The sequence below is a fragment of the Hypanus sabinus genome, chromosome 3 (assembly GCF_030144855.1).
Source record: "Hypanus sabinus isolate sHypSab1 chromosome 3, sHypSab1.hap1, whole genome shotgun sequence".
Taxonomy (NCBI): domain Eukaryota; kingdom Metazoa; phylum Chordata; class Chondrichthyes; order Myliobatiformes; family Dasyatidae; genus Hypanus; species Hypanus sabinus.
The window spans coordinates 76410293-76434355 of record NC_082708.1 but is presented as its reverse complement, the minus strand read 5'-3'; the positions used below and the strand labels follow the sequence as shown (position 1 = coordinate 76434355).

At 39.5% G+C, this 24063-nt stretch overlaps 1 protein-coding gene across 1 annotated transcript in view; it reads left to right on the top strand.

Moving 5' to 3' along the window:
- The window catches only part of LOC132390910 (uncharacterized), a 216221-nt gene extending 192938 nt beyond the window's left edge, over positions 1-23283 (top strand). The window contains exons 29-38 of the mRNA XM_059963445.1: positions 16396-16542; positions 16725-16957; positions 17057-17205; positions 17303-17428; positions 17592-17753; positions 18934-19063; positions 20088-20218; positions 20784-20943; positions 21868-21971; positions 22098-23283. Of these exons, the coding sequence (XP_059819428.1) occupies positions 16396-16542; positions 16725-16957; positions 17057-17205; positions 17303-17428; positions 17592-17753; positions 18934-19063; positions 20088-20218; positions 20784-20943; positions 21868-21971; positions 22098-22201 (1446 nt within the window). The 3' untranslated portion in view covers positions 22202-23283. The remainder of the gene's footprint in view (positions 1-16395; positions 16543-16724; positions 16958-17056; positions 17206-17302; positions 17429-17591; positions 17754-18933; positions 19064-20087; positions 20219-20783; positions 20944-21867; positions 21972-22097) is intronic.
- The last annotated feature ends 780 nt before the right edge of the window (positions 23284-24063 follow it).

Sequence of the window (24063 nt, the reverse complement as noted above, 5' to 3'; positions counted from 1 at the left end):
AATGATTCTGACAGCATTTCCAAATGAGCCACGCACAGCAGGAGTTATGGATCCAGCATCATCAACCATCTCTTCTAGTGAAGGAAAATTTGAGAGACTGCCTCTTTCCATCCTTCGAGGCCAAAGATGTAACTTTTCTTTGAAGGCATTCAACTTTTCACAAGCCTTCAATATGTTTATCCCTTTTCCTTGAAGAGAAACACTCAGGTCATTCATACAAGTGAAAATGTCAACTAAGTAAGCCAGCATTTGAGTGAATTCCTGTGAGTCCATTGCCCCAACCAGATCACATTCACGCTCCTCCAGAAAAACTTTGATTTCTTCCCGCAGTTCAAAGAAGCAGGTTAAAGCTTGTCCTCGTAACAACCAACGGACTTCTGTGTGGAAAAGCAAAACTGAATGCTCACTTCCCAGATCCTCACAAAATGATGTGAAGATGGGATGGTTCAAAGCACGCCCCCGATCCAGTTGATGATCTTCACACAAGTATCGAGGACTTTCTTCAAATTTGGAGGCAATGTTTCTGATGCCAAAGCATGCCGATGTAGAAAACAATGGGTAACTTGCAAGTCTGGAATCTCCTTTTTCATCAATGCAGAAAAGCCAGATTTATTTCCAAGCATTGCAGGTGCCCCATCAGTGCACACAGAACCAATGACTTTGATATCTAAATCATGTTTGGCAAAGAAATCTTTCACCAGCTGCATCACATCCTTTGCAGTTGTGTTTGTTTTCAGATCTTTACAAAACAAGAAATCTTCCTTCACAGCACCATCATTGACATACCCCATTAATGTGATGAGTTGACTACAACTGGAGACATCAGTTGACTCATCCAACTGAATAGAGATTTTAAGAGGACTAGCTCTGACACCTGAGATGACCTGGTTCAAAATATCTTCACTCAAATCACTGATTCGGTTGTGAATGACATTGTTTGATAGGGGCACCTGTTCAAATTTGTTTTCTTGCTTCTTTGCCCAGGATAATTGTTGCCATTTCCAGTGCACATGGCTTGATGTGATCTTCTGCAATTGTATGGGGCTTCTTGGATTTGGCCACTTTATATGCCACTTGGTATGAAGCAAGAAGTAGTGGCTTTTCAACAGAAACTAAAACTAATTTTGGAAGAGATCCTTGTGAATCAAAACGAGCTGTTTTGATTTTCAATGACCCAACATCAGCTCCGCCATGCTTGTTCTTGAAGTGCTCTTGAAGCTTGGATGGCTTCAGATTTGAGTTGGAAAACACAACGCTACAAAGAATGCACTGGGGTTTTTGCAAGCCATCATTTCCTGTTGTGCAAGTGAAACCAAAGCACACATAGTCATCATTCCATTTCCTTCTTGTTGACATGATGAAGGGTTAGGGGTAAAGTGAAAATTATGAGCTAATATAAGAAAAACTATCTAAGTCAGGGATGACCGCTTTACTCAACCAGATACGCCTACAGCAAAGTATCACGAGAAATACGCTTCCAAATATTATATTATGATATTATCTGCGGTTACACCAAGATAAATCGTCAGGTGGAAATGTTACGGGGATGCAATGTGACTTATTAGTCTACTCTCTACTGAATTTACACACCTATTTCCGATGATTACTAAAGATATGAACTCCCATCACACGATTCAAAGTCCTTGGTGCTAACCATGATACCCCCTCAACTAACACAATTCAAAATTATCATCGATTCAAGAAAAAACCTTTTAAGAGAAAAAAAACCTTTGAAATTTAAAAACTTCTTTAATGCATTGAGACAAATTCGAATGAATGACTTCAGCTGGTTTAAAAAATTTTATAATTGATTAATTTACCTAGTGTCTGCGGGTTTGGTTTTAACACGAAGTCGTTACTCGATGGTTGATTCGGAGTGTATAAAGATTTTGGCATTATGTGATGATTTTTAACTCTGAGATGTAACCTTCTAGCTAACATTGATGAGACTCCTCGACTCTGAGGTGTAACTTCCCAGGTAACACTGATGAGAATCCTCAACACTGACTTGGGCAGCGGGAGACTGGAGTGAGTTTACGTCCCTCGCGACCCGGGCAGCGGGAGACTGGAGTGAGTTTACGTCCCTCGCGACCCGGGCAGCGGGAGACTGGAGTGAGTTTACGTCCCTCGCGACCCGGGCAGCGGGAGACTGGAGTGAGTTTACGTCCCTCGCGACCCGGGCAGCGGGAGACTGGAGTGAGTTTACGTCCCTCGCGACCTGGGCAGCGGGAGACTGGAGTGAGTTTACGTCCCTCGCGACCTGGGCAGCGGGAGACTGGAGTGAGTTTACGTCCCTCGCGACCCAGGCAGCGGGAGACTGGAGTGAGTTTACGTCCCTCACGACCTGGGCAGCGGGAGACTGGAGTGAGTTTACGTCCCTCGCGGCCTGGGCAGCGGGAGACTGGAGTGAGTTTATGTCCCTCGCGACCCAGGCAGCGGGAGACTGGAGTGAGTTTATGTCCCTCGCGACCCGGGCAGTGGGAGACTGGAGTGAGTTTACATCTCTCTCGCCCCGGGCAGCGGGAGACTGGAGTGAGTTTACGTCCCTCGCGACCCGGGCAGCGGGAGACTGGAGTGAGTTTACGTCCCTCGCGGCCTGGGCAGCGGGAGACTGGAGTGAGTTTATGTCCCTCGCAACCCGGGCAGTGGGAGACTGGAGTGAGTTTACGTCTCTCTCGACTCGGGCAGCAGGAGACTGGAGTGAGTTTACGACCCTCGTGACCCGGGCAGCAGGAGACTGGAGCATGCTTGGGACAAATGTTACCACTTTTCAAGGCACACTGGCAGCTGGCTGAGTGATGACTCGTGACTCGTCACTCAAGCACACAAGCCACTCTTTGTCGCACCCCCTGAAATTCCATCTCGCACCCCAGGTTGGGAACCCCTGGGCTAGAGGCTGCAGGCTTGGAGCTTGGGGTACTCGGAGGCTAGAGCTAGGGGCAGACTAGGAACTGTACATCAACATGGAGCCGGGACTTATCCTCCGACAAGCCAGGACTCATCTTTATCAAGGCACTGACATGAGACAGAACAGTACACAGACATAGAGCCGGGACTTATCCACCAAGAAACCGGGACTCATCTATAACTCCACACCAAGGTGGGGCAGGACCATCCATCGGGTAACAGCAGAATGGCCTGACCTACCCAACAGAGGCAAAGACAAGGCAAGACAGATCCCCCCACAGGGCAACATCAAAACAGCCTGACTTACCCCACAGAGGTGAGGACAAGGCAAGACTGATCCCCCCATAGGGCAACAGCAGAACAGCCTGTCTTACCCCACAGGGGCAAGGACAGGAAGAGACAAACACCAAGGAACAACAGACAGTTCCACTTCTGCATCAGGGTAGCTCCAAGTAGCCATTACAGCCGGCAACCTTGGCAGGCTATGGAAGCAACTGGATCCTTACCTAGCTCGGAGTGGCTGACGGCCACCCAGCGGGCCCAGGAAACAGCTGAATCCCTACCACAATGACCACTCGGACTGCTACCCGCAAGGCTCCCAGAAGCCATGGTTTTCCAACGCAGCCCCAAGGATGGCAAGAGTCCATTCTAGCCTTCCACCAGCCATTTACACCATGAGTATCTTGACAAGACAACCCCCAACCACACTCAATACCAAGGCCACTTATATTCCCAGTTCCAATATGAGCCTCAGGTATTCCTAGTTAAGTCCAACTGCAGCAAGGGATCACTGGAAAACTGGGAGTCCGGAGTCCGCAGACCGGACCATGGACTTTGGACTGAACCACCACAAGGCTAGATAAAGGGAGTGTAGGGAGGTTGTATATTCGGACTTTCAGAAGGCCTTTGCCAAGGTGCCACACAGGAGGCTGCTTACCAAGTTAAGAGCCACGGTATTACAGGGGAAAGTTACTGACATGGTTAAAGCATTAGCTGATTGGTAGGAGGCAGTGAGTGGGAATGAAAGGATCCTTGGTGTTCCGCAGGGGTCAGTGTTGGGACCACTTTTTTATGCTGTATATAAATGATTTAGATGATCAAATAGATAGCTTTGTTGCCAAGTTTGCAAATAATATGAAGGTTGGTAGAGGGGCAGGTAGTGTTGAGGAAACAGATAAGTTGCAGAAGGACAGACAGATTAGGAGAATGGGCAAGGAAGTGGCAAATGAAATATAATGTTGGAATATGCATGTTCATGATTTTGGTAGTAGAAATATATATGCGGACTATTTTCTAAATAGGGAGAAAATCCAGGAATCTGAGATACAGAGGGACTTGGGAATCCTTGTATGGAATGCCCTGAGAATTAACTTGCAGATTGAGTTGATGGTGAGGAAGGCAAATGCCAAATTTCATTTCAAGAAGTGTTGAATGCAAGAGCAAGGATGTGATGCTGAGGTTTTATAAGGCACTGGTGAGGCCTCATCTTGAGAACAGTTTTGAGCCCCTCATCTTAGAAAAGATGTGCTGGCATTGGAGAGCCTCCAGAAGAGGTTCAGAAGGATGATTCCATGAATGGACAGGTTATCATATGAGGAATGTTTGAAGCCTCTGGGTCTATACTTGCTGGATTTTAGAAGGGGAGATCTCATTGAAATGTTGAAAGGCCTATACAGTAGATGTGGAAATGATGTTTTCCATGGTGGGAGAGTCTAGGACAAGAGGGCTCAGCCTCAGGATAGAGGGGAGCCCTTTCAATTCAGAGATGCAGAGTCATTTCTTTAGCCAAAGGGTGGTGAATTTGTTGTCACATGCAGCTGTGGAGGCCAGGTTGTTGGGTGTATTTAAGGAAGAGATTGATAGGTTCTTCATTGAATATGGCATCAAAGGTTATAGGGTGAAGGCCAGGAACTGGGTATGAGGAAGAGAGCAAACAAACAGATCAGCCATTATTGAATAGCAGAGCAGACTCGATGGGACAGATGGCCTAATTTTAATCCTATGTCTTATGGTCTTAATGAAGTTGGTTTCATACTCATTCAGATCCAAAGATGAACCCCTGAATATGGTTCAGTCCACTAATGCAAAGCAGTCCTGTAAGTGTTCCTCCATCTCTCTGGAGCACATCTTCATGGTGCTCACCACTGGTGCTGTGGTCTTCGCACTCTGTCTCTATGCCAGAAGTAGAAGTACAGCTAAGTTATCAGACTTGCCAGAGTACAAGTGTAGGATGGCACAGTTTAGTGTTCTTGATGGCAGTGTAAGAGTGATCGAGCGTGATGGCTCCTCTGGTTCTGCAGGTCACATGTTGGCAGGAATTTTATTAGGCTTTTTTAAACTGGCCTGATTGAAGACCCTACAGTGATTGGGAAGGTATCAGAATGTACTATCTAATGACCGTTGATCACAGTGCTCAGCACCTCCAGTGCCAGCTTGACATTTGCCAGGGATGGAATGTACACTACTACCAGGATGATAGCAGAGAATTCCCTGATCAGGTAGAACAGGTAACACTTTGCTGCTCGATGTTCCAGATCAGGGGAGCAGCACTGAGACAAATCTAACATGTATGTGCACCATGGTGAGTTAATCATGAAGTAAATGCTGATATCTCTGCCTTCACCTGATGCCATCATCCGTCCTTGCAATGGATGTTGAAGATCTTAAGCTGCAGTTCTTAGGGTGAGCCATGTTGCTGTGAAGCCGTGTATGCAACAGTTCCTGATGTCCTTCTGGTTCTGCAGCCTTGATCTGAGGCCATCAATTTCATTTTCCAGAGACAGTTATCTTTTACTAGCAATGATATGGTTTTTTTAGGCACTCATTGTCACTCCTTGCACAACTGAATATCTTGGGGAAGTTCATTATGCAAAAGATGGCTATTAAGTGCATTTGTCTCACACATTTATTGCCATAAGCTCGTACAGATGGTTTTGGAGATGTAGAGAATAGTTAAAGGTCACATTAGGGTTTGGGGACAGTGATGTAGGGAAGTTAGATGTCAGATTAGGGTTTAGAAACAGGGGTGTAAAGTAGTTAGAGGTCAAGCCTCTGCTCCATGCTCAATGGCCAGTGATATGGAAAAGTGGCAAAGGACATTCACAGTCCAGGCCTTCGCTGCACACTCGAAGGCCAGCGACCAGAACTATAGCATGGAGTTTGCGATCCCATCATCAGCTAGTTCAGGGGTCGAAAATGAAGACTACAGCCTGAAAATCGATTGGTAGTCCAGGAGTCAAAGCCCAATACCAGGTGCCTAGAGGCCGGAGGCCTGTCCTGGAGTTGTAGAACTATCCGTATGAATGAGCGAGTAGGAGGGAGGAAAAGGTCTTGTTTTGCATTTGTGGTTTTGTCACTTGTTGTGTTCTGCATTGTTCTGCTGAGTATTATGGGCATTGCTGCCGGAATGTGTGGAAGCACTTATGTGCTTTCTCCAGCATTTCCCTACAATGCATTTGTTGATAACGCAAATGGTGCATTTCACTGTACATGTGATTAAAATAAATCTGAATCTGAATCTGAATCTAAATAAAATTATACTTTAGACATGATTTCTGGGAACTGGTGAATAAGTTTAAATTGACAACTAATATAATAAGGTATGTACCTTACAAAAAATGTACCATACTTAATCATCAGAATTACTAGATAACACATTGGTACACAGAGGGAGTACCCTTGGAATCCTTAGCATTCACTCAGATCCTATGAGGTTGAGGCATGATCCAGAAAACCTTTCATGATTAGCCACTGCCGTCCTCCCTCAGCTGATGAATTGGTAGTCCTCCATGTTAAATAACACTTGGAAGAATTGTAAACTGGTGAACCTTAAGGTTCATCAAGAAGTGGTTTGATAACACCAGCGCAGACTGACAAATACATTGGAACTCTTTGAGGAAGTAACAAGCAGATTAGACAAAAGAGAGTCAGTAGATGTTAGTTCCTTGGATTTTCAGAAGGCCTTTGACAAGGTGCAGCATGTGAGTCAGCTAAAAAGAGCACATTGTGTTTGAAGCAAGGTATCAGAATGGATTAGCTGAATGGCAAAAGGCAAAAAGTGGGGACAAAAGATTTTTTCAACCTGGTTGCTAGTAGCTAGTAGGCAGCATCTGATCAAGCGTGCTATCAACAAGCCTTGGCAAGAATGAGGTTAATGATCATCAAAGGGATGGCAGCATTTTGGCCCGAGTCATAGCTTGTACAAATGAAAAGGTCATGGTTGTCAAACATTAATCATCCCTGCATCAATGTGGAAGTTTCTCAGGACAAAACTCTAGCTCCACATTCATCTGCTTCTCTGTCCATAAGGGTAGAAATCTGGATACTTGCATATGATTGCATGTTTATTTCTACAATGATACAAAAATATGTAGGTGAGGGGGTATGTAGCAATGAGGATCTCCAACGGGATATAATTCAGTATATGAGAAAAACTTGGCAAATGAAGGCTCATTGAGAAAGCATGAGGTCATGTATTTCAGCAAGAGGAACTCAAAAATTATCTAAATGGAAAAACATTGCAAACTAAAGGCATCTAATATTCTTGTGTGTGACTCACACGAAGTTAGAAGGCAGGTGTAGCAAGCAGAAAGGAAGTTAAATACCTTTTATTTCAAGAGGGGGAACTTCTTTACTCAGAGAGTGGTAGCTGTGTTGAACAAGCTTCCAGTCGAAGTGGTAGAGGCAGGATTGATTTTGTCAATTAAAAAAAAAATTGGATAGGTATATGGACAGGAAAGGAATGGAGGGTTATGGGCTGAGTGCAGGTAGGTGGGACTAGATGAGAGTAAGCGTTCGGCATGGACTAGAAGGGCTGAGATGGCCTGTTTCGGTGCTGTAATTGTTACAGGGTTATAAAAGGATTGAACTTTAGAAATAGCTTGCAGCTCAAATGACATTCATTGGACTGATTCCTCAGCTCAGAGAATTTCCTTATTATGAGGGGCTAAAGAGAATGGATTCATTTTCATTGGTGTTTAGAATAATAAAGACATTATTAAAGTATAAGGATCTTGAGAAGGATGTAGGGATGTTTCCAGTAATGGGAAAAATCTTGAATCAGAAGACATGGTTACAAAGTTAAGGCTCTGCCAAATAAAACTGAGCTGTGTAGGAATTTCTTCCTGTAGAGGGAACCCTTCAATTCTCTACCTGAATGGTTGTGGAGGCTAGATCTTTGGAGGTTTTTGAAAGATTGTGGATTTGAGGCTTGGGTGTCTGACACAGAAGAGGAAAAGAGCACTGGGACAAATCAGCTGTAATTAAAGTGAATGGAGAGTCAGGCTAGAGCAGCTGCAGTCTACTCCTGCTCATACTTCCTTATGTTCTCATGTTCAAAGCAGCAAGTTCAGCATTCTCCAAGACAAAGCCGACTGTTTATAGTATGATACACTGATTGAACAGGCTACAAAATTAGACCATCAGCTATTTTTGGATCCACCACAAACTCCACTTTTTTCATCCCTGGCAAACATCTGAAACCATGCCATACTTCTACAATCTTGGTGTTGTGTTTGCTCATGAAGTAAGCTTCCAAGTATGTATCATCTCCATTAACAACATTTGCCTACTTCTTTATCTGTAAAATTGTCTGAACTTCAGCTACCTCAGCTTATCTGTTCCATGAGTTTATCATCTCTTAGGTGGACTCACATTTGTTGCTATCCAAAACTGCCTACATCTATACTTACATTACATTCATTATGTTGACCTAGTTTCCGGTAAAATGGCAGTGAGCTTAGACGCAATGACCAATCCAGGTCCAATCAAAGATGTATTTCAACATCTTGTATGTCTCTTTTAGTATCGCAGATCACTGCTGAATATTAAGAACATCGAGTACTATAGGACTATCCCATTAACGAGTTGTTTGAAAGCAATGGATCTGGGCTTATTGGATACCATTGTTGTGCTGTTGCTGAACTTGTTGAATACCATTGTGCTGAGATGGTGTACAGTCCAAAAAGGCGCGAGTGATTATCATGAATGTTTTTATTGTAATCGCAAGATCCTGCTGAATACTGGTAATGTAGAATACAGTACTGCAAGTCCAGTTCACAGGTTAATTGGTGAGACCAGAGGCAGGGGAGCTGTGTTGCCTCTGACAAGGCCCTCATGCCTCCAATTCTCCTATTGTAGTTACCAATGAAGGAAATGCTGGAGCTGGCCGTATGTCACCAGATTTCGTGTTCTGTTGTGGGCTGGCTCCTCCAATCAGTACAGCCTTTCAGGGTTCATTCGGTGCAAGAACAAGCTGGACCAGGATGACCCACTGACTTGGGCAATATTATTGTTCTAATTGTGACTCTATGTTTTTCTGAAATCATAACTATATGCTCTGTGCTATGCTCTGTGCTATGTGTGTAATGTGCTTTCCACCTTGGCCCCGGAGGATCGCTGTTTTATTTGGCTATATTCATGTATGGTTGAATGATAATTAAACTCGTGTTTGCTGACCTCCAATGGCCCTAGGGTTTTATAATTTTCAACCACATGCGCTGATCCCCCTCCAACCCTGTGCCTCCCTTACTGTGACCTCCGCCAACCGTGCAACCTCTGAGATCTCTGCAAACCTCCAATTTTCCTACTTTTAATTCTGGATTTTATAGGCTCATCATTGCTGGCCTTGGTTTTGGCTCCATAAACCCTAAACACCAAAACTCTAACTCTGCACCTCTCTCTCTTCTTTTAAAATGTTCATTCAAATCCAATACTTTAACCCGGTTTGATCATGTACCCTAACAGATCCTTCTACAGCACTGTTTCAAAATTGCCTTTTTATTTGATATTTTCTTATGGCTGCTTTTGCCACATTAAATGGAAGTTGTTATCCATTAAATCTAATTATTATCTTTTTTGTAGCAGAGCAAGTTTCTACAAGGAAGAAGTAAACAAAAATGTTAATGAACTCTGTTGGCAATCGTTACTGATGGAACATAAAAGTCTTTGTGCCTGTTAAAGCTGTCATCAGATCTACTTATGTTAGATAAATAAGGATATTTTTAGAATTTCAAATGAAGTAACAACATTCTCACAAAACCTACTTCATTGATGTGCTTACTTTAGTGTAGAATTTTAACCAACAGGTTTCTAATTCAAGAATATAGAGTGGTACTGACATCATGCATTGCTGCAGTGCAGCACTGATAAAATCAGATTACTTGTTTTTATAAGAATGAATTCTTTGTTGCCTCCTTCCCACAATGACACAACCACTAATTCCATCACAATGTTATCATTTCTGTTTAGTCTGCTAGTTCAGATGCAACTCTACTGAGATGTTTCAGTCTAGCTTCATACATTTCCTCTTCATATGCTTTGCTCAGAAGTATTTTTTAAAAGTAAAGATAACAGGATTCTCATGCATAAACTTATCAGAAAAATTCAACATGTGACATTTTCATTTACTTTTCTTCCAAATCACAATCATCTGTGGAGCAGCCAGAACAACAATGCTCCAATTCATAATTGCCTATAGGAACAGGCTTAAGATAAATTCCAGTAAAGCAAATTAAATACGATCAACTAAATGCAGACCCTGTCCCAAATATAAGGGTAGTCCCAAACAATTTAAATCAACTTGATTTCCAAAGGACAGCTTCACATTGCACTTTTAGATTATATTAGGTTAACTTCAAACTGGAACATTCTTCCTATGGAGAAAGTTAAGCATGTGTGCATTTAAATGCCACATATACCTACATTCATGTCCTTGTTTTTACATGTCACATGCTTTGCAGGAGAAATCCTTCTAAAAGTTCATCAATACTATTATGCTTGTAGATCAAGCAATAGTGTATTAAGCATTCACACTGGCGTTAATTTTAAAGCCAACCCTCCCCGTCTGCTACCACCCTTTTAAAGTTAGTTCCAAACTAAGGTAAATATTTTCATGAAATACTTTTTGAGCATTCTTCACTCCTGACCTACTCAAACCCCTTCACCAATTTTTTTTTAAATTATCAATAGTGGTATATGTTATGTCTCCTGATCTCATCCTCACATTCGAAATTTAATCACCTTTACAAATGATCTCCATGCCACCTCTATGTCCATGTGATCTTTCTCCAACTTTCCCCTTTCCTTCATACCTTCCTGGCCCCTACATATGGTTACAGGGCTCTTAGTTTTGTGTTCAGTACAAGACCAGCACTTCATCTCTCATTGCTTCTTCTCTATATTACAACAGAAATTAGGTTCACCTTCCACCAGTCTATATCCATTTTCAATGTGCCCAATGGATAGCTCTCTGCCATTTTCTCCATCAGAAATGTCTTCTTCTCTCTCCTCACCATGAAGTATTTGCTTGTCAATAAATTGTTCCATTCTTTAATCACATCTGACACCTAATAGCTTCCCCTACAAAGACAGAAATCAATGCCTACTGTATAGGTTCTTGCATCCAAGCCTCTGAAGTTACCAAAACATGTTTATAGGTGAAGCAGTGCTCTCGAAATTGATGTATTCCTGAAAAATGTTTTGTTAAGAAAAGTATCATGAATTGAAAAGGCTGGGCAAAGTGCATAGTGGGTATTTTTGCATAGTGTACAGTTGGCCCTCCTTATCTGCGAGGGATTGGTTCCGGGAACCCTCACGCATACCAAAAAAATGAGGATGCTCAAGTCTCTTCTTCAACCTGTCTCAATGCAGTGGACCTTAGGACCCAGTGAAACCCCAGACCTTATTTAACCTGTCTCAGTCTGCCGGATATTAGGACCCGGTGGCATAGTTCTGAATCCACAATGTTTCTGTTCACGACAATAATTACGATCACAATTGAAAATAAAGTGGAAATATAAAGTGATCGGAAAGAAGAGAAATGCCATCGGTCATTGGAAAAGTGTTAGGTGACAGTTGGCCAACGATCGGAACAATTTTAAAGGATAAAGTGGGAAAGGCCCTGCCCCGATGAAAGCTACAATTATTACTAAGCAACGCAATGGTTTAATTGTTGGTTTTTGGGGGTTTGGGTTTTTGATCCTCCACATCAACCCGGCACGGTGGAGAGCGCACTCGGGAGCAATCTGTCACTGGATTGAACTCGGGAACTTTTGTTCCCGAGCTTGCCGCTGAAACATATGTTCTTAAGTGTTTTATATGCATAGAAAGGTAAAATATATACTATATACTAAGAAGAACATTTGACTGACTGACGCTAGATAATACCGGATGTACCTGTTCCGACTTACTTCGTAAGCTAACTTCCGATTTTTTTCATCCTGATCCACGATAACCCACGCAAATCCTCCTGTATACTTTAAATCATTTCTAGATTACTTATAATACCTAATACAATGTAAATGCTATGTAAAATAGTTGTTATACTGTACTGTTTAGGGAATAATGACAAGAAAAAAAGTCTGTACATGCTCAAACAACTGCTTGAAAAGCACTTACAGGTTTTCGCAATTCGCAATTGGTTGAATTCGTGCATGTGGAATTCGCGGATAAGGAGGGCCGACTGAATTCCTGTAAGGGGGTAGTGAACAGTTGGTGATTGAGAAAAATGGTCTGATAAATCAAGAATGATTGTCAAATATAAAATAATGTTATCACAAACACCTGTAAATAGATGTTCATAAATCTCTGTAGATCTTCTCATTTAGCCTACAATCAGGTATCTTGACCTTGAGAGACCATACACAGATTCTGCAACAGTGACTAGGTGAAGGTCTTGAAAAACAGTTCCATTTACATCATGAGCATGAACTTGAGCTTATAACATTTGTAATTTTATCCCTTCATCTAATTTCAGATTCTCATCACAGTTTTCACTCCTTCAGATAGTTATTCAAATTCTATCATGAGTTAGCCATTTTCTGCATCTCTTATGACCACATACATGCAAATTATGAAAATAGGAGCAGGAAAGGGCCACTTGGCCTCTGAAGCCTACCTTCCATGAAATACAATCTGCCCCAGGCCTTATATCCTATTGAGATCTCACTTCCTAATCTTCCAAATAAGTAACATTATCTTTCAATATCTCAAATGATCTGACTTCCATCACTCTCTGGGGTACAGAATTCCAGTTACTCACAACCATCTGGAAAAATAAACTGCATGTGACCAAACCCAGATCATGTAAATACTATATATCTCAAACACAAGAAAATCTGCAGATGCTGGAAATCCAAAGCAACACACTCAAAATGCTGGAGGAACTCAACAAGCCAGGTGGCATCTATAGAGAAGAGTAAAGAGTCAAGGTTTCAGGCTGAGACTCTTAATTAGGACAGTAAATATATCTCCTCATTTGAGATTCTCTCACCAGCAGAAACATCTCAACATCTCTCTTGTCATGTTCCCTAAGGATCATAAGTATTTCAATACTATCATCCCTGAATCTTCTAAATAATCTAGTTCCAATTTCTTTACTTACCAGTGACCCTTACATACCAAGAATTAGCTCACTGAATCTCTTTTAGCCTTCTTCCAATGCAACTACATCCTTCCTTAAAATAAGGGAACTAAAACTCCACAGTGCTCTGGGTGTGGCCTCTCCTGGTAACAATATTCCCTTAATTCTAAAATCACTACATCTACTGGTCCCCTTTATTTGACTCTCCCCGTTATTTATCGAAACATAGAAAACCTATAGAACAATACAGGCCCTTTGACTCACAAAGCTGTGCCAAACAAGTCCTTAACTTAGAAATTACGTAGGGCTACCCATAGCCCTCTATTTTTCTGAGCTCCATGTACATGTCCAGGAGTCTCTTAAATGACCCTATCATATCTGCATCCACCACCGTCACCGACAGCCCATTCCACGCATTCAACAGTCTCTGCATAAAAAAGTTACCCCAAACGTCTCCTCTGTACCTAATTCCAAGCACCTTAAAACTGTGTCCTCTCGTACTAGCCATTGTAGCCCTGGGGAAAAGCCTCTGACTATCCACACAATCAATGACTCTCATCATCTTATACACCTCTATCAGGTCACCTCTCATCCTCCGTCACTCCAAAGAAAAAAGGCCGAGTTCACTCAACCTGTTCTCATAAGACATGCTCCCTAATCCAAGCAACATCCTTGTAAATCTCCTCTGCACTCTTTCTATGGCTTCCACATCCTTCCTGTAGTGAGGTGACCAGAACTGAGCACAGTACTCCAAGCGGGGTCTGACCAGTGTCCTATATGGCTGCAACATTACCTCTCGGCTCCTAAACTCAATCCCATGATTGATGAAGGCCAATGCACCATATGCTTTCTTAACCACAGAGTCAACCTGCGCAGCAACTTTGAGCGTCCTATGGACTCAGACCCCAAGATCCCTCTGATCCTCCACACTGCCAAGAGTCTTATCATTAATACTATATTCTGTCATCACATTTGACCTACTAAAATGAACAACCTCACACTTACCTGTGTTGAACACCATCTGCCACTTCTTAGCCCAGTTTTGCATCCTATCAATGTCCTGCTGTAACCTCCAACAGCCCTCCACACTATCCACAACACCCACAACCTTTGTGTCATCAGCAAATTTACTAACCCATCCCTCCACTTCCTCATCCAGGTCATTTATAATAACACAAACAGTAGGGTCCCAGAACAGATCCCTGAGGCACTCCACTGGTGACCGAACTCCAGGCAGAATATGACCCATCTACAACCACTCTTTGCCTTCTGTGTGCAAGCCAGTTCTGGATCCACAAAACAAAGTTCCCTTGCATCCCATGCCTCCTTACTTTCTCAATAAGTCTTGTACGGGGTACCTTGTCAAATGCCTTGCTGAAATCCATATACACTACATCTACTGCTCTACCTTCATCAATGTGTTTAGTCACATCCTCAAAAAAATTCAATCAGGCTTGTAAGGCCAAACCTGCCTTTGACAAAGTCATGATGTCTATTCCTAATCATACTATGCCTCTCCAAATGTTCATAAATCCTGCCTCTCAGGATCTTCTCCATCAACTTATACTCAAATAATTTGTCTAACGTTTTGATTTCATAAAACCATGTTGACTTGGTTTGATTGCATTAAACTTCTCTGAATGATGATAAAGTAGATCATAAACACAAGAGATTCTGCAAATGCTGTAAATCTAGAGCAACACACACAAAATTTTGGGGGAACTCAGCAGATCAGTCAGCATTTACGGAGAGGAATAAAAAGTCGATTCCAAAAGGTCTTATCCTGTAATTTCTACTGTTTATTCCTCTCCATAGATGCTGCCTGATCTGCTGAGTTCCTTCATCATGAAGTACATTATGTCACCATCAACAGATGTTAAGCCCATACTTATTAATTTTTGCCTCCCTTCCTTCTTTAACAATGGAATCACATTAGTAGTATTCCAGCCACTAGTTTCTTTCTGGAACACGGAGAGTTTTGAAATCTTCAGCCCATGGCTCTACTATTTCCACAGCTGCTTGCTTTAAAAACTTCAGCTGCAGGCCATCAGGACCTGGTGACCTTTGTTCATTTTATAGATTGTTACAAGCTCTTCTGTGCCATATGAAACTAGTCCATCATAATTTTTTTATATATTTGCACTGTCTCTCACCATCTCATTTTGCCTACCACTACAATCTATTTGTCATTTATCTCTTGCCTTGCTTATTACAAACTTTCCACATTATCCACTCCCACCTACCAGCTCCTTTCTATTGTTCCTTAATTGGTTAAAATCAATAAAACATCTAATGTTTTGAAGTTCTACTGAAAGGCTGTTGATCTGAAGATCTGGAGGGTTTCTCTGTTCAATGGTTCTGGTTAGCCTGCTGTGAATGTTTGGAGTTTTCTGCTTTTATTTCAAATCTCTTGTGTTGGCAGTCCTTTCCCTTTGTCTCACTTTGCCATTTTGTTTGGGTCACCTATGCACCCAGTTTACATCCTGTACCTGGATACCAAAATGGATATAAAATGGCCTGACTTTTCCTACATTTTGTCAATTTCTGTTGAGGCTGCTTCTAATTTCTGTTGCAGTGATATGTAACACCTACTTGGCAATAGGTTCCTTTCAGAATATTTCTCTGTTGAAATCAAAGAACCTCCAAACTTTTGTTATTATCAGACATTTATCGGGATGGGAAGAATTATTTTGAATGAAGGACTCAGGACTTTTACTTCTCGAATTCAAGTTTTTTTTTGTTGTACATGGTACCTGAAAGAATGAATTCCAAAAAAAGTACATATTCTGAAGTATATTTTCAATTTTGACTTTAAAAAAATATCCGCTTACTTTATTAACTTGCCGACACTCTGAGACTATAATAACTACCTGTCCTGCCGCTAAATATAATGCTGAGGATGACGTTTCCCATCTGTTTGTTATTCACCAGGTACCACACGCTTTAATATTACAGCATTTCAACATTAAAAATAACGTGCAAGTTCACAATGCCCCCGGCTACAAGCTAACAAAGATGTTAGCGACAAAACCACAATCAGAGAAACAAACATTGCTCATATCCTGTATATTGGGCACGGTACAATAACTTGAGGCACACGGTCAGCCTATAAAACTCAGCCAGGATAGAAAGATTCGGTTCATTCCAAGATTGGAAAGATGAAGTGCTTCAAGATACACGTTCTTTTTGTGCTGGTGAATTTTGGACGCAGTTTAACTTTACCAGTCAACTCTGAAACCGAACAATTCAGCGAAGACGACTGGAATCAATGCCGGGTATATTCAGAGATGTATCCAAAACTAGTTTTTACGTACAGTGTATAAAACCGGTCATTAAATAACAAATTAAAACCATGAAACAACTAATGTAGATTCCTCCGAGCGTCGAACTTAATGTAGCAACGTTAATACTTTAGAAATTTTACCTAACGTAGATTTTGTTTCCTTCTTCGAACTAGACATACCTCAAACAGTTTTACAACATGACCGAATCAAAACTGAAAAAATCCGACACTGAGATGACGAAGAAGATTAGGGAAATGCAAGAATTCTTTGGTCTGCAAGTGACTGGGAACTTGAACAACAAAACCCTGGACGTGATGATGAAGAGCCGCTGTGGGGTCCCAGACGTGGAGCAGTACACTTTGTTTCCTGGGCGACCTCGGTGGCCGCACAATAGAATCAGCTACAGGTGCATGTGCTAGCAGGGGTGGTGGGAATATTGATCTTTCTAAAAAAAAATAATCCAACCGAAATGAGCTCATCTACTCTCTTTCTTTTTACCTTACAGAATTCTGAACTATACACCAGATCTGAAGAGACGAGAGATAGACAACGCCATTGCCCTGGCCTTTAAAGTCTGGAGCGATGTTACACCACTGACGTTTGTTAAGCAGACTGCTGGGGAAGCTGATATTATGATATTGTTTGCGCGACGCAGTAAGTTCAATAATTCATCAATTTCAGGAGTATTTTGCCATGGTGGATATGTTAATTTGTGTATAACATTTACCGCTCCTGTGCTCTTTATTCCAAGGTCACGGGGACTTTAATCCTTTCGATGGACGGGGTGGGATTTTGGCTCACGCGTTTGCTCCTGGATCAGACCTGGGTGGCGATGCTCACTTTGATAAGGACGAAAGGTGGACATTGTCCAGAGATGGTAAGAGGTTGCAAACGCTAAAGATGCAACTAACTTTTAAGACATAATGCGCTCCAAAATTTCATTAAATAGAAATCTATAAAAGAATGAAGGTCGTGGCATAAGAGATCTTATGATATTTATTCACGTTTAAACCGGTTGTATTACGTGTTTATCTTTGCAGGAATCAATCTATTCTTGGTTGCGGCTCATGAATTTGGACACGCACTGGGACTGGGTCACTCCAAAGATAAATCCGCTCTAATGTTCCCCAACTATTCGTATGTCAATACCAGAGGGTTTCGCCTCCCGGCTGACGATGTTAGAGGAATCCAAGCATTATATGGTATTTTGAACATATAAATAGTTTACTGTTCATGCTCATAGGAAGATCTCCGCGCTTCACTTTTAGGCAGCAAATCAGGGAGTGTACACTTACATATACAGACAGAGAGTAAATTTTAAAACTAGATGACTTCAAGGATTAGGGGAGTTTTTTTATTATCAGCAGTGAAGTAGGAAGTGTAATGGGAATTGAAATAGGACACGGGTGCTTCAACCACAGAAAACTACATTAAATCAAATTCTCCTTTCCTCACACCCAATCTGTATTGTTTAATCATTTGATAATTTGGCGTCGTCCTGGTCCATTTCTAGGTAAAACCTTACTTTTGCTTATATGTGCTGATAGAATGGTAACTTTGCCCTACCATCAGATTATTAAGATGTCATTACACTTCTTCAGATGCAAAACTCCAGAAGTTGCTCAGAAACATGGAGCTTTTCTTTTCTGATCAACTCATTCTTCAAAGTTATGTTGCTCCCTCTCCTAGCATCTGCAATTCAGTTTGAGTAATGTTTCTTTCTAAGTGAGTCAGTGTACACCACCACATAACTTGCACAAGTAAATGTGTGTGTAGAATCGTACAGAGCACAGCCCATTCATTGAACTTTACACCACTTGGAGTCCATTCGGTCATTTGTGGCATGCTGGCATTTTCAAAGCTGCACAAAGCCCCATTCCTCCAGCTCTTTTCCCACATCCTTTAAAATTTGCACCAACATTTCCTTGTTCAAGATTTAAGACTGTTCAATGTAATTTCCTGCAGACAAGTGTAAGGAGAACAAAGTAACTGCTACTCCAGAGCTAATGCAGTCCAAAAAAACCACAGAAAATGAAGAACACAATAATAATAACAATAATAATAATAATAATAAAAACACAATAAATATAAATACATAAGAGAGTTTATATACATAGATTGCTTCTATGTCCATGAAGTGACACTAAGCTGTACATAGTGTGATTGATCGGAAATAATAAAGTAATGGTGGAGTTAGTGGATGGAGGTGTTGATCACTTTTACTACTTGGGGAAGATACCTGTTTTTGAGTCAGGTGACAATCAACTAAAGAGTCTAGCAATTATCCTGTTGCCTTAACCATCAAGGTGACTTTGTTCAATTTGAAATCAATACTCCTGATATATCTGTCACTTAAGCATTAATAATACTTCTGCATTATAGGACCTCGTACAGATTCAAGCCCAGAAAAACTACAACCAAAACCAACCAAACCCGGGGATAGATGTAATCACCCAATGTCATTTGATGCCATTGTCAGACTACGTGGTGAGCTTTGGTTCTTCAAGAATGGGTAGGAACTGCATTTTTTTTTTCAGTTTTATGCTACTTTTCCACTACATATATTTTCAAATATTCACTTCAATATTTAGGCCATTAGTAATCCTGTCAGCATAGTACATGAATGTATATTGATATATTTTTGAATGCTGTAGTGTTCTATATTGCATTCCTAACCTTGGCTGAGAACAGAAATGCAGTATTACCTCAGAGTCATATTAACCTTGGCAATCAAACAGGAATCACTTATATGAGAAATTGAAGGATAATGGACACTTATTAGTCTTGGTCTAGATCTAGTGGCAAGCTCTCAGCAGGTTGCTGTAAAGAGACTTGAAAGCAGAGTGCACTTGTGAAAACTAATCAAGCAATTTTATTGCAAACTTTGAGTTTGATTTTCAAGAAAACAATGGTAAAACAAATGTTAAGAAAAACAATATTGATTTGCATTACACAAAGCCTAATATATATTTCAGATCCTTTTATCAATCTGGTACCATTAAATCTATTAAAGATCAATAAATACATTGGGATCTTGCAGTGCCACTACAGACTCTATATCTGTGCCATAATTCCAGTCACCTGAATTCAATTCTGACTTCAGGTGTGTCACTGTAGAATTTGTGTTCTCATTGTGACAGTGTGGATTTCAACTAGGTATTCCAGTTTCTTCTCAAAAGTTTGCAGGCACTTTTTAATTATCATTAATTAACTACTATAAAATGCTGCTAAGTAGGTGACAGGTGGAAAAATCGAGGATGTTAATGGACTTTCATAAGCAAATATATTTGGGTGAAAAAAATGGAGCAATGGGACTAATAGGATTACTCAGAGAGTTGGCATTGTCTCAGTGGGGTCAACAGCTTCCTTCTATGTTATAAGGAAAGGTATGAATAAAATATATTGCAACCTTTTTATTCAAAACTTGGATGAAATTGTTTGTTTTCTTGGCTTATAAGAAATATGGTAGATACCATTAATTTAATTCTAGAATAAGAATAATACAGAAATGATTAAGATGACCTTCTCTTGTTTAGAACCATTTGGCGAAAACACCCTTGGCGCTTGAACGTGACTTCGACTCCAATCAAGAATCTTTTTCCCAACATTCAAGCTGTTGATGCTGCATTTGAATTAAAGGATAGTGATATGGCTATTTTCTTTGAAGGTTATTGCGTTTTTATTATCTTATTCATTGTAAAGGGAAACACATATAAAAGCTCTGCTTGGCAGCTAATCAGAACTGTGGATTAAAGCTTCTCTGCCACTTTGTATATTGGACTACTCAATGGTTTAAACAGTGTTTGGGGTTTCTGTGCTGTTGTACCAAGGAAGGGAATGAGTTTGGAAAAATCCATGCAGAGTCCACCAATCATATATTAGAATATAATAATTTAAGCCATTGAAAAACAGTTAAGCCATTTGCTCATGTACCATTTTGCTACTTATTAAAACCATGGCTAATCTTCAATAACATTGCCATTTTCCTCCACTAAACCAATAACGCTTTAAATTAAAAAAAAACGTACTATAAGGTATTTCTTTGATCTTTACAAATTATGGACAATGTGTTAAAATTTACAATTTAAACCAATGAAATAAAGTTTGCTGTCCCATAGCAGTCTGATAATTAAGTGTAGTAGAGACTGAAAAACTGCTGTCTATTTGTTAATTTTTGAGTATTCTATGATTATATTCCATTTCTTCATTAAATCACTGTTAAAATTCCATAGGATCAAAGTTCTGGCTAATTAGGGGAGTCAGGACTTTGAGAAGATTTCCTTGGAGCATCAGACTTTTTGAGTTTCCAAGATCTGTTACACGTGTAGATGCTGCTGTAAACATTAATGAGAGAAAACGAGTATTATTCTTCGTGGGGCAAAAATACTGGAGGTATGTACTAGTATTATTTTGCAGTGTGTCTCCTCAACAATAATTAAAAATTCTTTCAAAATCACATGACTTGTTAAAAAAAATTTAAATGTTAAAATGAAATACATTGGAAGAAAGTAACATTAATAGGTCTATCTCACTTTTCAAGATGATACTGACACTTGCTCTAATCTATACAATATATTTGTTAATAAAGTACAATTTACAAGATATTGGTATATGCTTTCCATCTAAATCTTTTTATTAATTGGTATTTAACTGTATTTAATTGGTTCTCTCAAACTATGTTATGTTTAAATTTAGAAAAAATTAGAAGTGGTACTTTTGAGACTTCTATTAAATTTGAAAAGTTATGGAGACCATTTATTCAACATTTTCATATGATGTAATATGACCCTTTGCCAAGTACATTTGATTTCCCAGCTTTTAGCTTATGGATTTTGAGAGGACCGGAAGTGATGGCATTGATGAATACTTATTTTTGTGAGATATTATAAACAGCCCACTTTTTTTTTTCCTTCTCTTTTGTTTGTTTTTTTTTTCTTTTATATTACTTATTAGCTATAGTTATTAGATTAGATTAGTTAGTTCTGCATTATATAAATTTTTTTTTGTTTTTTTTTCTTTCTTTTTTTTGTTTTTTTTATATTATACATTATGAAATATTTAGATTTACTATGTCCATACATATATCTTATGGCTTATGTCTTGGTAAACTCATTTATATTGTAACTATTATGTATGTTTTTTTTATATGTAATGGAATGTGTATGTTGGTAATTTCTTTATCAATATATCATCTGTATTCTGTCCATATTATTAATATTAATAAAAAGATTTAGAAAGAAAGAAAGGTATATGCTTTCCAGATTCTTTGACTTCAATGTCCACTTGAAATACTTACATTTATTCTCCTGTGTTCAGTTATGACCTGAGGAGAAATCAGATGGAAAGAGGCTATCCAAGAAGAATAATGGATGACTTTCCTGGTATAGGGAATAAAGTCGATTCAGCTTTTCAAAACTCTGGTAAGTAATGAGAATAATGGAATGATGAAATATTGAAAGCCTACAAAAACATGTACTCTATTTATGTTTATATTTGATGAATTAAATGTTACAATAACCCAGTTTTCCTCATCATATTTTGTCTAGGCTACCTCTACCTATCAAATGGACCAATACAGTATGAATATGACTACATGAACAAGCAAGTCATCCGTATTTTGAAAACATCCAGCTGGCTAAATTGTGATTAATTAATGAATATAGTGGATTCTGGTTAATTGGGTCATTAGTTAATTGGGGCAGCCCCTTATTTGCAACAACTCTTAAAGCACAAAAACTGAAAATTTCCTTGTTTATTTAGGACACTATACCACTTAACTGAGACAGGAGACTGTTGCCTAACAGGTTCAAACTAGAGTCAGTTGCGTGCTTAGAGTGAACAGTTTTTGAATAGCATCAGTTGCATTTTTGTGTTCAAAAAGCAGAGATTTTTGTCACTGATAGTTGGCAAGCAAGAAGCCATAAGACAATTCAGAACTGTTTTGCTCACTGCACTTTCAAGCATTCAGGCTTGGAGATGCCAGAAATGGCTGAGAGTGAAAATGAAATGATTTCACTACTTCAACAAGATAGGCACTACGAAGAATTTGCAGGTATCAATAATCATCTGGAATGTTACAATGAAAATGATGATTTGGAGGATGCAATCATCAGTAGCATTGTATGAAGGCTCTAGGTGCTTGCGCTGATTTTATTGATTATGTACACTGGATAAATTCCTTTGTCAATTGCTATTAGGAAATAATAGAGTTTTATAGTACTGTAGTACTATTGATGGTGTTCTAATTTGTTCTGTATTTCATTTAAATATATTATTTGTTAATTAGTCTGTCTTTTTAATATCTTTTTAACTACTTCCATGAACTTCAGCTAATTGGGGCTGCCATTTAACTGGGTTGAATGTACTTGTCTTGATGTGCCCCAATTAACTGAAATCCACTGTATTTGCATTAAGAACCACCAAACCTATAACTTTCAGAGTACTATATTATTTGAGATCAGGAGTCCTTTTTTGACAAATCTCAAAATTGATTGTTTCATTTTGTAAAAGAGCACAAGTTTTAATAATTGAGATTTCTAGACACATGAAATGATTATACTTTCAAACTCTTATTTTAAAATGGCTTAATATCCAATCAGTTATTTTGTGAAATCAAGAATGCATAACTTTAAATGATATCAAAATATGGATTGAACCTGCTTAGAATTATGTAACTGTAATCTTATTATACCTGAGTTGTTTTTATTAAAGAGCTTGCTTAATATCCTTTGAAGTTTATTCAATTACTTGTGGAGCAATTGTTCAGTTTATGTACTGTCACAACCAGTGATCTGGTTCAAGGATCAAAACTAAGCTCACTGTAATTGCTGAACTACCAAACTGAGAATTAGAATTAGTTAAATATACTTTCTGACAGATCAGATATTTTTGTTGCTGTGACAACAAGTTTATTGTTAGTTTTCTAAATCAATTCCAAAATAATTCTTCAAATAGTGTCAAGAGATGCAAGAATTGATAATCGTGAAGTGAATTTATTCCACTTCAGTTTTCTATATTCTACATCATTTTACATCAGTGTGCTTAAGAACAGCTTTCAAGTAATTACCCAGCCATGTTGAAAATTCAGGTGGAAGAAATTTTGATTTCAGAAAGTGTATATTAAGTACAATTTGAACAAAAGGTTCTTAAGTTTTTTAAATACCAAATAACATATGAAAAACTTGTATGTAACTTCACAGTCAAAGAGCTTTAGAAGTATAGTTAGTGGTGAAGGTGCTTGGGAAGCTGAAAGACTACTCCCAGAGTCCTGAAATGCCCTAGCTGAAGAGATGGAGGAAATATTGCCTAGTGATCTCTCTAGAATCACCAGAGTCGCCGAGGGTTTGAGAAGATTGAAAAATCACAAATATGACACCACTGATTAATAAGAGAGGAAGACAAAAGATAGGAATTGGTAAAATTTTTATATCCATTGTGAAGGATGAAATTTCAGTCTACATGATAAAATTGGATGAAATCAGTATGGTCTTGTTGAGGAGAGATTAAGAATGA